Below are 13,669 nucleotides of genomic sequence, written 5' to 3'. Positions count from 1 at the left end.
TACTTTTACTGAAACAAACCCCTCCTACCACACTGTCCGTTCGTGGAGTTCCTCCAGGCTACACAGACAGATGCCTCAGCACACACTGTGGCGTATGCTTCCAGACTGGAACACTCCTCCGTGGAATTTGGCATGTGGCAAACATTAGATTTACACGCCTCATAAAAGCGCTCTGGTGCGATGACTTTGTGGCATCTCTCAAACACCCTTAATTTACAAAAGAAATTAGAGTGTTTTTCTGAGTGATACTGCACAATTAAGTACAATATTGTGTTCATGTTTATTCTGTAAATGCTTACTTGCTTATCAAAATTTCACAGATATCAGGTTTGCAGGGTGTCTGTGTAGGCCCTGGGGTTGGTGGAGGAGATGGCCTCTCACAATATGGCTTTTTCTTTTCGGGCACATACCAGTGATGTCCCATCTCAGAGCATGAAGGATTAATCTGGCCACTTGGTTGTCTGCAGTCATTTTTCCTGTTATTATCACAGGTGCCTTGTGAAAATAAATATTAACATGACAGATATTACAACCCATGTGTTACAGCATTTGGTCCATCCATTGGCAGTTTTATCTGTGACTATAACATGCAGCCTCATTTACTTTTCACCAAGTTTATTCTAACAAACTGATTATCAACTTACCACACAGTCCCTCTGTGTTGTTGTGGAAAAGGTAAAATGGCAATTCAACAGTAAATGAAAGACCTTTGAGCCTCACAACTGCATCAATTGCCCTGATTTTCAAAATCAGCTCAGTTGCTGTGCTTATAATGATGAGGTCTTTATTAGTGTAGGTTGGGAATACTTGTTTGCTGTTGATGGACACCTAAACAATTGCAACATTTGTATGAGTCTTTCTAAACAGACAAAACATTTTCTTCAGATTATCATTGAATATCAATTAAATATATTTAAGTAAAATTAAAATAAGATAAGATTGTTTTTTGTGGCAATACTTACCATGTTAACGGATTTTGGGATTTTCTCCTGTGTAAGAATAATCTCATAATCTTTGTAATACACAATCAAAGCTTTAGCACAGGTCATAGTTCCAGAAGCACAGTTTTTATAGTCGACAAGAATCTTAAAATTGTATTGGGGATTGATCTCTTTGACCAGGATGTATGTACAATTTCTCTGGAAGCTGTAGTATTGACCATCAAATGTCAAATAATTATGATCTGCCCAGCTGGTGCAAACACCTGTAGAAATTGAGATAACATTGCAAGTTACATCAGAGAAAACTGTATATATTGTGTTTTGTAGCATGTATGTGCAGCAGTCTTAAGATGCTGCTTGACCTTTAAAATGTTTTAATTTGAGCTTACATCTGCAGTCGTAGTGAAAACAGCAGCCTGCTTCATCATAGACCCTTACTGCTGCGTTCCCATTTTCACATATAGGCATGATCACGCTTTCACATGGTACAGGTTCATTGATTACTCTACCGTCGTCACATGCTGCTGTGGTGCAGTTGTTTGGCTTCCATGACTCGCCATGCTGTAAATGGCAAAGGGGTACTTTAATAATAATAGCAAAAGAAATATTATGTTTGAGTCCCCTAGGTGCATACATACAAATGTACATATACATCTAGATTTTTTATGAAATTTAGGGAATAAGGAAAGAATTTTGTTGAGATATAATGCTAAGCTGAAATTCAGTATATGCAAGTGTTATGTCCTTTAGTGGCATCGTTATGGGGTGTTTGAAGGCATTTTATGTTGCCTGTTAATTGTGTGATTAGACCCCTGGAAGAACAGCATCAGTTTTGATTAAATTAACCAGGACCTTAATAAAGAAATGAAATCAAATAAAACAACAATTGGCCTTTGTCCTAATGTATGTAAGTCCAAGTTCAGTATATAATGTAATTCATATACCTTTCTAGGTGGCTTTAGATATGTACAGTCTTTGAAAGGCTTCAGTGTGGATCCTGTAATTGTACTGACTGCTGTTGAGCCACTTTTTGTATTGCCAGAGCCTGATGTGGTGGTGATAGGTGCTGGTGGAGTAGTGGAGGGGCATGGTCTAACAAGCTTCTCAACATTGCATGATAAACTGCAGTATGCAGTGAAACACCAGCCTTCTCCATCAGTCTTATTGTAAATGAAACTACCTAAATGGGGAAAAAACAGTGCAGTTAGATCAAAATGACTCAAAAGAACATCCTCACAACACAAACACCTCACACTTTAGGTGGTCTGGTATGCTGCATTATCAGGACAGTTGTAACTATGGCCAAAACATTGTTGTGATAGTATGAACTGATGAAAACCGCAAATTGCTTACCAGGAGAGAAAATCTGACCCATGTACTTGCAAAAGCATAAGGTTGTTCTGCCAGATGCTGAAGGCTGAGTTGTTACAGTTGGAGTCTCAATAGTGGGCTTCTCTGTCGTTGATGGAAGGGTAGTAGGCTTTCCAGTGGTTGTGATGATCTTTTCAGTTGTTACAGTTGGCGTTTCTGTGGATGCTTTCTTTGTGGTTGTGGGGCTTTCATTGATTGTGGAAGCTGATGTGGATTTGTGGGTTGTTTTGGTGATTGTTTTTTCTGTTGTTGCTGAGGTACTGGGCTTTTCGGTGGGTATCGTGGTGGGCTTCTCTGTGATTGTTGTTGTAGTGGTGGTGGGTTTTTCTGTGATTGTGGTTGTAGTGGTGGTGGGTTTTTCTGTGGTTGTGGTAGTAGTAGTGGTGGACTGCTCTGTGATTGTTGTTGAAGTGATGGTGGATTTTTCTGTGACTTTGGTTGTTTTGGGCTTTTCTGTAGTTGTTCCTGAGGTTGTAGAGGGCCTTTCTTTGGTTGTTGTTGGTGAAGATGTAACTGTGGTTGAAGACTTACAAATGTTCATGCAACATTTTACTCGTATTTCATAGTCATAACAAAAAGGAGATATACCTTGATCTTTGTTATGACAGACGAGTCCGTCTGTTGGGTTGCATGTTACTTTTTGACCCAGATTTTTCAATGGTACACCTTTGTATTGGGTTGCTCTACATTCAATTTCTAGAGGTTTACTGCAAACATTTAGGTCTGGGTCAGTAATTTTGTCTATGGTTTCATAATCTCCACCATCTTTGGAGGGGTCAGGGTAATCATTGTTTATCCAGTCTGACCATTCACACAACAAGCAGTTAGTGGTTGTTGTTGTGTATGTTTCTGTAGTTGTTGCTGAGGCAGTGGGCTTTTCTGTGGGTTTTGTGGTGTACTTCTCTGTGATTGTTGTTGTAGTAGTGGTGGTGGGTTTTTCTGTGATTGTGGTTTTTGTGGGCTTTCCTGTTGTTGTTGCTGAGGTACTGGACTTTTCTGTGGGTTTTGTGGTGGTCTTCTCTGTTGTTGTAGTGGTGGCGGTGGGTTTTTCTGTGATTGTGGTAGTAGTAGTGGTGGACTGCTCTGTGATTGTTGTAGTGGTGGTGGTGGGGTTTTCTGTGATTGTGGTTGTAGTAGTGGTGGGCTTTTCTGTGATTGTGGTTGTTGTGGGTTTTCCTGTTGTTGTTGCTGAGGTACTGGACTTTTCTGTGGGTTTTGTGGTGGTCTTCTCTGTGATTGTTGTTGTAGTGGTGGTGGTGGTGGGTTTTCTTGTGATTGTGGTTATAGTAGTGGTGGGTTTTTCTGTGATTGTTTTAGTAGTAGTGGTGGACTGCTCTGTGATTGTTGTTGTAGTGGTGGTGGTGGGTTTTTCTGTGATTGTGGTTGTGGGTTTTTCTGTGGTTGTGACTGAACTAGTGCTGGGCTTTTCTGTAGTTGTTGCTGAGATACTGGACTTTTCTGTGGGTTTTGTGGTGGTCTTCTCTGTTGTTGTAGTGGTGGTGGTGGGTTTTTCTGTGATTGTGGTTATAGTAGTGGTGGTGGGTTTTTCTGTGATTGTGGTTGTTGTGGGCTTTCCTGTTGTTGTTGCTGAGGTACTGGACTTTTCTGTGGGTTTTGTGGTGGTCTTCTCTGTGATTGTTGTAGTGGTGGTGGTGGGTTGTTCTGTGATTGTGGTTGTTGTGGGCTTTCCTGTTGTTTTTGCAGAGGTACTGGACTTTTCTGTAGGTATCGTGGTGGACTTTTCTGTGATTGTGGTTGTAGTGGTGGTGGGTTTTTCTGTGATTGTGGTTGTGGTAGTGGTGGGTTTTTCTGTGGTTGTGACTGAACTAGTGCTGGATTTTTCTGTAGTTGTTGCTGAGGTACTGGACTTTTCTGTGGGTTTTGTGGTGGTCTTTTCTGTGATTGTGGTTGCAGTGGTGGTGGGTTTTTCTGTGATTGTGGTAGTAGTGGTTGTGGGTTTTTCTGTGGTTGTGATTGTGGTTGTGGGTTTTTCTGTGGTTGTGACATTTGTAATCTGAATCTGAGGTTGTTTAGTTTGTGTTGTTATAACCTCTGTATTTGTAACAACTTCATGAGTTGTTGTGGTTGGTATTTTAGTTGTTTTAACAACAGTGGTAATGGGCTTTCCAGTGACCATTGTTGTTGACTTTTCTGTTATTAGTGTGGTGGTTGGTTTTTCTGTCGTTGTGGTTGTTGTTGCTGTTGTTATTGTGGGTTTTTCTGTGATTGTGGTTGTTGTGGGCCTTTCTGTAGTTGTTGCTGAGGTACTGGACTTTTCTGTGGGTTTTGTGGTGGTCTTCTCTGTTGTTGTAGTGGTGGTGGTGGGTTTTTCTGTGATTGTGGTTTTTGTGGGCTTACCTGTAGTTGTTGCTGAGGTAGTGGGCTTTTCTGTTGGTTTTGTTGTTGTAGTGGTGGACTGCTCTGTGATTGTTGTTGTAGTGGTGGTGGGTTTTTCTGTGATTGTGGTTGTTGTGGGCTTTCCTGTTGTTGTTGCTGAGGTACTGGACTTTTCTGTGGGTTTTGTGGTGGTCTTCTCTGTGATTGTTGTTGTAGTGGTGGTGGTGGTGGGTTTTCTTGTGATTGTGGTTATAGTAGTGGTGGGTTTTTCTGTGATTGTTTTAGTAGTAGTGGTGGACTGCTCTGTGATTGTTGTTGAAGTGATGGTGGGTTTTTCTGTGATTGTGGTTGTGGGCTTTTCTGTAGTTGTTGCAGAGGTACTGGACTTTTCTGTGGGTTTTGTGGTGGTCTTCTCTGTTGTTGTAGTGGTGGTGGTGGGTTTTCTTGTGATTGTGGTTATAGTAGTGGTGGGTTTTTCTGTGATTGTTGTTGTAGTAGTGGTGGACTGCTCTGTGATTGTTGTTGAAGTGATGGTGGGTTTTTCTGTGATTGTGGTTGTGGGCTTTTCTGTAGTTGTTGCTGAGGTACTGGACTTTTCTGTGGGTTTTGTGGTGGTCTTCTCTGTTGTTGTAGTGGTGGTGGTGGGTTTTTCTGTGATTGTGGTTTTTGTGGGCTTACCTGTAGTTGTTGCTGAGGTAGTGGGCTTTTCTGTGGGTTTTGTGGTGGTCTTCTCTGTTGTTGTAGTGGTGGTGGTGGGTTTTTCTGTGATTGTGGTTTTTGTGGGCTTACCTGTAGTTGTTGCTGAGGTAGTGGGCTTTTCTGTTGGTTTTGTTGTTGTAGTGGTGGACTGCTCTGTGATTGTTGTTGTAGTGGTGGTGGTGGGTTTTTCTGTGATTGTGGTTGTAGTAGTGGTGGGTTTTTCTGTGATTGTTGTTGTAGTGGTGGTGGGTTTTTCTGTGATAGTGGTTGTAGTGGTGGTGGGTTTTTCTGTGATTGTGGTAGTAGTAGTGGTGGACTGCTCTGTGATTGTTGTTGAAGTGATGGTGGATTTTTCTGTGACTTTGGTTGTTTTGGGCTTTTCTGTAGTTGTTCCTGAGGTTGTAGAGGGCCTTTCTTTGGTTGTTGTTGGTGAAGATGTAACTGTGGTTGAAGACTTACAAATGTTCATGCAACATTTCACTCGTATTTCATAGTCATAACAAAAAGGAGATATACCTTGATCTTTGTTATGACAGACGAGTCCATCTGTTGGGTTGCATGTTACTTTTTGACCCAGATTTTTCAAAGGTACACCTTTGTATTGGGTTGCTCTACATTCAATTTCTAGAGGTTTACTGCAAACATTTAGGTCTGGGTCAGTAATTTTGTCTATGGTTTCATAATCTCCACCATCTTTGGAGGGGTCAGGGTAATCATTGTTTATCCAGTCTGACCATTCACACAACAAGCAGTTAGTGGTTGTTGTGTACGTTTCTGTAGTTGTTGCTGAGGTAGTGGGCTTTTCTGTGGGTTTTGTGGTGGACTTCTCTGTGATTGTTGTTGTAGTAGTGGTGGTGGGTTTTTCTGTGATTGTGGTTTTTGTGGGTTTTCCTGTTGTTGTTGCTGAGGTACTGGACTTTTCTGTGGGTATCGTGGTGGACTTTTCTGTGATTGTGGTTGTGGGCTTTTCTGTAGTTGTTGCTGAGGTACTGGACTTTTCTGTGGGTATCGTGGTGGACTTTTCTGTGATTGTGGTTGTGGGCTTTTCTGTAGTTGTTGCTGAGGTACTGGACTTTTCTGTTGATTTTGTTGTGGTCTTCTCTGTTGTTGTAGTGGTGGTGGTGGGTTTTTCTGTGATTGTGGTTGTAGTGGTGGTGGGTTTTTCTGTGATTGTGGTTGTTGTGGGCCTTTCTGTAGTTGTTGCTGAGGTAGTGGGCTTCTCAGTGGGTTTTGTGGTGGACTGCTCTGTGATTGTTGTTGTAGTGGCGGTGGGTTTTTCTGTGATTGTGGTGGTGGTAATGGTGGGTTTTTCTGTGATTGTGGTTGTAGTGGTGGTGGGTTTTTCTGTGGTTGTGGTAGTAGTAGTGGTGGACTGCTCTGTGATTGTTGTTGAAGTGATGGTGGATTTTTCTGTGACTTTGGTTGTTTTGGGCTTTTCTGTAGTTGTTCCTGAGGTTGTAGAGGGCCTTTCTTTGGTTGTTGTTGGTGAAGATGTAACTGTGGTTGAAGACTTACAAATGTTCATGCAACATTTCACTCGTATTTCATAGTCATAACAAAAAGGAGATATACCTTGATCTTTGTTATGACAGACGAGTCCGTCTGTTGGGTTGCATGTTACTTTTTGACCTAGATTTTTCAAAGGTACACCTTTGTATTGGGTTGCTCTACATTCAATTTCTAGAGGTTTACTGCAAACATTTAGGTCTGGGTCAGTAATTTTGTCTATGGTTTCATAATCTCCACCATCTTTGGAGGGGTCAGGGTAATCATTGTTTATCCAGTCTGACCATTCACACACCAAGCAGTTAGTGGTTGTTGTGTACGTTTCTGTAGTTGTTGCTGAGGTAGTGGGCTTTTCTGTGGGTTTTGTGGTGTACTTCTCTGTGATTGTTGTTGTAGTAGTGGTGGTGGGTTTTTCTGTGATTGTGGTTTTTGTGGGTTTTCCTGTTGTTGTTGCTGAGGTACTGGACTTTTCTGTGGGTATCGTGGTGGACTTTTCTGTGATTGTGGTTGTGGGCTTTTCTGTAGTTGTTGCTGAGGTACTGGACTTTTCTGTGGGTATCGTGGTGGACTTTTCTGTGATTGTGGTTGTGGGCTTTTCTGTAGTTGTTGCTGAGGTACTGGACTTTTCTGTTGATTTTGTTGTGGTCTTCTCTGTTGTTGTAGTGGTGGTGGTGGGTTTTTCTGTGATTGTGGTTGTAGTGGTGGTGGGTTTTTCTGTGATTGTGGTTGTTGTGGGCCTTTCTGTAGTTGTTGCTGAGGTAGTGGGCTTCTCAGTGGGTTTTGTGGTGGACTGCTCTGTGATTGTTGTTGTAGTGGCGGTGGGTTTTTCTGTGATTGTGGTTGTAGTGGTGGTGGGTTTTTCTGTGGTTGTGGTAGTAGTAGTGGTGGACTGCTCTGTGATTGTTGTTGAAGTGATGGTGGATTTTTCTGTGACTTTGGTTGTTTTGGGCTTTTCTGTAGTTGTTCCTGAGGTTGTAGAGGGCCTTTCTTTGGTTGTTGTTGGTGAAGATGTAACTGTGGTTGAAGACTTACAAATGTTCATGCAACATTTCACTCGTATTTCATAGTCATAACAAAAAGGAGATATACCTTGATCTTTGTTATGACAGACGAGTCCGTCTGTTGGGTTGCATGTTACTTTTTGACCTAGATTTTTCAAAGGTACACCTTTGTATTGGGTTGCTCTACATTCAATTTCTAGAGGTTTACTGCAAACATTTAGGTCTGGGTCAGTAATTTTGTCTATGGTTTCATAATCTCCACCATCTTTGGAGGGGTCAGGGTAATCATTGTTTATCCAGTCTGACCATTCACACACCAAGCAGTTAGTGGTTGTTGTGTACGTTTCTGTAGTTGTTGCTGAGGTAGTGGGCTTTTCTGTGGGTTTTGTGGTGTACTTCTCTGTGATTGTTGTTGTAGTAGTGGTGGTGGGTTTTTCTGTGATTGTGGTTTTTGTGGGCTTTCCTGTTGTTGTTGCTGAGGTACTGGACTTTTCTGTGGGTTTTGTGGTGGTCTTTTCTGTGATTGTGGTTGTAGTGGTGGTGGGTTTTTCTGTGATTGTGGTAGTAGTAGTGGTGGGTTTTTCTGTGATTGTGGTTTTTGTGGGCTTACCTGTAGTTGTTGCTGAGGTAGTGGGCTTTTCTGTTGGTTTTGTTGTTGTAGTGGTGGACTGCTCTGTGATTGTTGTTGTAGTGGTGGTGGTGGGTTTTTCTGTGATTGTGGTTGTTGTGGGTTTTCCTGTTGTTGTTGCTGAGGTACTGGACTTTTCTGTGGGTTTTGTGGTGGTCTTTTCTGTGATTGTTGTTGTAGTGGTGGTGGTGGTGGGTTTTTTTGTGATTGTGGTTGTGGGTTTTTCTGTGGTTGTGACTGAACTAGTGCTGGGCTTTTCTGTAGTTGTTGCTGAGATACTGGACTTTTCTGTGGGTTTTGTGGTGGTCTTCTCTGTTGTTGTAGTGGTGGTGGTGGGTTTTTCTGTGATTGTTGTAGTGGTGGTGGTGGGTTTTTCTGTGATTGTTGTAGTGGTGGTGGGTTTTTCTGTGATTGTGGTTGTTGTGGGTTTTCCTGTTGTTGTTGCAGAGGTACTGGACTTTTCTGTGGGTTTTGTGGTGGTCTTCTCTGTGATTGTTGTTGTTGTGGTGGTGGTGGTGGGTTTTTTTGTGATTGTGGTTATAGTAGTGGTGGGTTTTTCTGTGATTGTTTTAGTAGTAGTGGTGGACTGCTCTGTGATTGTTGTTGAAGTGATGGTGGGTTTTTCTGTGATTGTGGTTGTGGGCTTTTCTGTAGTTGTTGCTGAGATACTGGACTTTTCTGTGGGTTTTGTGGTGGTCTTCTCTGTTGTTGTAGTGGTGGTGGTGGGTTTTTCTGTGATTGTGGTTGTAGTAGTGGTGGGTTTTTCTGTGATTGTGGTTTTTGTGGGCTTACCTGTAGTTGTTGCTGAGGTAGTGGGCTTTTCTGTTGGTTTTGTTGTTGTAGTGGTGGACTGCTCTGTGATTGTTGTTGTCGTGGTGGTGGTGGGTTTTTCTGTGATTGTGGTTGTTGTGGGCTTTCCTGTTGTTGTTGCTGAGGTACTGGACTTTTCTGTGGGTTTTGTGGTGGTCTTCTCTGTGATTGTGGTTGCAGTGGTGGTGGGTTTTTCTGTGATTGTGGTAGTAGTGGTTGTGGGTTTTTCTGTGATTGTTGTTGTGGGCTTTTCTGTAGTTGTTGCTGAGGTACTGGACTTTTCTGTGGGTTTTGTGGTGGTCTTCTCTGTTGTTGTAGTGGTGGTGGTGGGTTTTTCTGTGATTGTGGTGGTAGTAGTGGTGGACTGCTCTGTGATTGTTGTAGTGGTGGTGGTGGGCTTTTCTGTGATTGTGGTTGTTTTGGGTTTTCCTGTTGTTGTTGCTGAGGTACTGGACTTTTCTGTGGGTTTTGTGGTGGTCTTCTCTGTGATTGTTGTTGTAGTGGTGGTGGTGGTGGGTTTTCTTGTGATTGTGGTTATAGTAGTGGTGGGTTTTTCTGTGATTGTTTTAGTAGTAGTGGTGGACTGCTCTGTGATTGTTGTTGTAGTGGTGGTGGTGGGTTTTTCTGTGATTGTGGTTGTGGGTTTTTCTGTGGTTGTGACTGAACTAGTGCTGGGCTTTTCTGTAGTTGTTGCTGAGGTACTGGACTTTTCTGTGGGTTTTGTGGTGGTCTTCTCTGTTGTTGTAGTGGTGGTGGTGGGTTTTTCTGTGATTGTGGTTTTTGTGGGCTTACCTGTAGTTGTTGCTGAGGTAGTGGGCTTTTCTGTTGGTTTTGTTGTTGTAGTGGTGGACTGCTCTGTGATTGTTGTTGTAGTGGTGGTGGTGGGTTTTTCTGTGATTGTGGTTGTTGTGGGCTTTCCTGTTGTTGTTGCTGAGGTACTGGACTTTTCTGTGGGTTTTGTGGTGGTCTTCTCTGTGATTGTTGTTGTAGTGGTGGTGGTGAGTTTTTCTGTGATTGTGGTTATAGTAGTTGTGGGTTTTTCTGTGATTGTGGTTGTTGTGGGCTTTCCTGTTGTTTTTGCAGAGGTACTGGACTTTTCTGTGGGTTTTGTGGTGGTCTTCTCTGTGATTGTGGTTGCAATGGTGGTGGGTTTTTCTGTGATTGTGGTAGTAGTGGTTGTGGGTTTTTCTGTGGTTGTTATTGTGGTTGTGGGTTTTTCTGTGGTTGTGACATTTGTAATCTGAATCTGAGGTTGTTTAGTTTGTGTTGTTATAACCTCTGTATTTGTAACAACTTCATGAGTTGTTGTGGTTGGTATTTTAGTTGTTTTAACAACAGTGGTAATGGGCTTTCCAGTGACCATTGCTGTTGACTTTTCTGTTATTAGTGTGGTGGTTGGTTTTTCTGTCGTTGTGGTTGTTGTTGTTGTTGTTGTGGGTTTTTCTGTGATTGTGGTTGTTGTGGGCCTTTCTGTAGTTGTTGCTGAGGTATTGGGCTTCTCAGTGGGTTTTATGGTGGACTGCTCTGTGATTGTTGTTGTAGTGGCGGTGGGTTTTTCTGTGATTGTGGTTGTGGGTTTTTCTGAGGCTGTGACTGAACTAGTGCTGGGCTTTTCTGTAGTTGTTGCTGAGGTACTGGACTTTTCTGTGGGTTTTGTGGTGGTCTTTTCTGTGATTGTTGTTGTAGTGGTGGTGGGTTTTTCTGTGAATGTGGTTGTAGTAGTGGTGGGTTTTTCTGTGATTGTGGTTTTTGTGGGCTTACCTGTAGTTGTTGCTGAGGTAGTGGGCTTTTCTGTTGGTTTTGTTGTTGTAGTGGTGGACTGCTCTGTGATTGTTGTTGTAGTGGTGGTGGGTTTTTCTGTGATTGTGGTTGTTGTGGGCTTTCCTGTTGTTGTTGCTGAGGTACTGGACTTTTCTGTGGGTTTTGTGGTGGTCTTTTCTGTGATTGTTGTTGTAGTGGTGGTGGGTTTTTTTGTGATTGTGGTTGTGGGTTTTTCTGTGGTTGTGACTGAACTAGTGCTGGGCTTTTCTGTAGTTGTTACTGAGGTACTGGACTTTTCTGTGGGTTTTGTGGTGGTCTTCTCTGTTGTTGTAGCGGTGGTGGTGGGTTTTTCTGTGATTGTTGTAGTGGTGGTGGTGGGTTTTTCTGTGATTGTGGTTGTTGTGGGTTTTCCTGTTGTTGTTGCAGAGGTACTGGACTTTTCTGTGGGTTTTGTGGTGGTCTTCTCTGTGATTGTTGTTGTAGTGGTGGTGGTGGTGGGTTTTTTTGTGATTGTGGTTATGGTAGTGGTGGGTTTTTCTGTGATTGTTTTAGTAGTAGTGGTGGACTGCTCTGTGATTGTTGTTGAAGTGATGGTGGGTTTTTCTGTGATTGTGGTTGTTGTGGGCTTTCCTGTTGTTGTTGCTGAGGTACTGGACTTTTCTGTGGGTTTTGTGGTGGTCTTCTCTGTGATTGTTGTTGTAGTGGTGGTGGGTTTTTCTGTGATTGTGGTTGTAGTAGTGGTGGGATTTTCTGTGATAGTGGTTGTAGTGGTGGTGGGTTTTTCTGTGGTTGTGGTAGTAGTAGTGGTGGACTGCTCTGTGATTGTTGTTGAAGTGATGGTGGATTTTTCTGTGACTTTGGTTGTTTTGGGCTTTTCTGTAGTTGTTCCTGAGGTTGTAGAGGGCCTTTCTTTGGTTGTTGTTGGTGAAGATGTAACTGTGGTTGAAGACTTACAAATGTTCATGCAACATTTCACTCGTATTTCATAGTCATAACAAAAAGGAGATATACCTTGATCTTTGTTATGACAGACGAGTCCGTCTGTTGGGTTGCATGTTACTTTTTGACCCAGATTTTTCAATGGTACACCTTTGTATTGGGTTGCTCTACATTCAATTTCTAGAGGTTTACTGCAAACATTTAGGTCTGGGTCAGTAATTTTGTCTATGGTTTCATAATCTCCACCATCTTTGGAGGGGTCAGGGTAATCATTGTTTATCCAACCTGTCCACTTACAAAAAAAGCAGTTAGCTGTTGTTTTGTTTGTGCTGATTGTAGAGACAGTGGTTGTTGATGAAGACAATGAGAATGATGGCTCTGTTGTTGTCTTAGACCTTGTTGAAAGTGTATGTTTTGACATCGTTGTTACGGCCTCAATTGGAGTCAGAGAGCTAGTGATTGTTGTTGTGATTTTTGTAGATGTTGTGGTTGTTTTTCCTGTAATGTAAAGAAAGGGTAAATCATCAAGTTATCTTTAAAAAGCTCAAAATCCAACAACTTGAAATATTCTTCTCCTATGCTGTGAGTTGATGAGTTTATTCTTTTATTCTTACCAGGTGTGACAAATGTAAAGGGTGTTGTTGATGTCTGGATGGGAGGAGTTGTAGTGCAAGTTTCTATATTTCTGGTAATATTTCCTTTTTTTCCACAAACAGCAGTGATACAGGTTCCATCTCCATCATGTGTGTCATAGACCTTTTCTCCATACTTGTAGGTATGTCCTTTATATGAACAATTGCAAGCTGCAATAGAAGAGAAGACATACAAATGTTATGGTTTCAATAGAGCCGTATTATTGTGTTTTCAATTAATCTGTGTATTATGTGGCTTAGTCACAGAGAACTGAGGCAGTCTGTAACAATTATAACCTTAAATATAGCCACAAGTGAGCATTTCAATAACATATGCATCAATTATTATTGAAATTTTGCCAGCCCTGAAACATGGTTTTGCCTGTTTCTCCTTTCTGACTGTCAGTCAGCACAGTATTTACCTGCATGAACCTAGACACTGGTCTGCTACCTGGCTAACTAGTCTAAGCTTGTTCTTGGTTCTTACTAATTACAGGTAGGTTAGCAGGGTTACAAGTGCTATCGGGTTTTGAACCCCTGACCTTGGTATCCTCAGAGAAGGTGACTTATTGGTTGCCTTTACACAAGTTGAGGCTATGACATCACATGTGCAAAACCAGGGCACTTTTGCCTTATTCACTTTAAAACTCTTAAAATGGTCAAAACTTTGTGTGACAGTTCTGACAAAAATCACACATCATTCTGGGGGTTTTGGGGGTTTTCAACAAATATTTTGGTGATTTTTAATCCAATGCTGAGCAAAAACGAAAATGTTGTGCATACAGTACAAATTGCAATAAGATGATCAATAAGTTGTGGACTCACCAGACCTATTTTACCGGGGCACATGCCCCAGTATATATCTGCTGTGCTGCAGTAAAATTTCCTGATCACATTTCAGAAACAGTATTGTCTCTGGCACTGCGGAATAACCCTATATGACCGATGCATCCAAATCGCACCCATTAAATTGCTGATGATACACTCATCACGCAATTTATATACATATATTGTTTGAAACCACACGACTTGAACTTCCCAATG

General features: G+C 41.9%; 2 protein-coding genes across 2 annotated transcripts in view; both read right to left on the bottom strand.

Annotated features, from left to right (window-relative positions):
- Positions 1–13,669, bottom strand: part of LOC139627482 (mucin-2-like) — a 33,599-nt gene that overhangs the window by 7,551 nt on the left and 12,379 nt on the right. The window contains exons 28-38 of the mRNA XM_071488269.1: positions 12,608–12,796; positions 9,567–12,491; positions 7,041–7,868; positions 5,328–6,845; positions 2,295–3,161; positions 1,886–2,121; positions 1,331–1,502; positions 963–1,204; positions 645–828; positions 300–495; positions 29–207 (exon numbers count right to left, since the gene is read on the bottom strand). Of these exons, the coding sequence (XP_071344370.1) occupies positions 29–207; positions 300–495; positions 645–828; positions 963–1,204; positions 1,331–1,502; positions 1,886–2,121; positions 2,295–3,161; positions 5,328–6,845; positions 7,041–7,868; positions 9,567–12,491; positions 12,608–12,796 (7,536 nt within the window). The remainder of the gene's footprint in view (positions 1–28; positions 208–299; positions 496–644; positions 829–962; positions 1,205–1,330; positions 1,503–1,885; positions 2,122–2,294; positions 3,162–5,327; positions 6,846–7,040; positions 7,869–9,566; positions 12,492–12,607; positions 12,797–13,669) is intronic.
- LOC139627337 (mucin-22-like) lies at positions 3,626–5,298 on the bottom strand (the record flags this gene model as incomplete). Its single annotated transcript, XM_071488065.1, has 2 exons — positions 3,626–3,683; positions 3,767–5,298. Coding segments are annotated over 2 exons (1,590 nt in total), but the record flags the coding sequence as incomplete, so codon positions are not given.

This window comes from Trachinotus anak, unplaced genomic scaffold, assembly GCF_046630095.1.
Source record: "Trachinotus anak isolate AG129_WGS33_773 ecotype Australia unplaced genomic scaffold, CSIRO_AGI_Tana_v1 ptg000002l, whole genome shotgun sequence".
Taxonomy (NCBI): Eukaryota; Metazoa; Chordata; class Actinopteri; order Carangiformes; family Carangidae; genus Trachinotus; species Trachinotus anak.
Note: the sequence above shows the minus strand (reverse complement) of the source record. Positions and strands in the feature narration are given on the sequence as shown.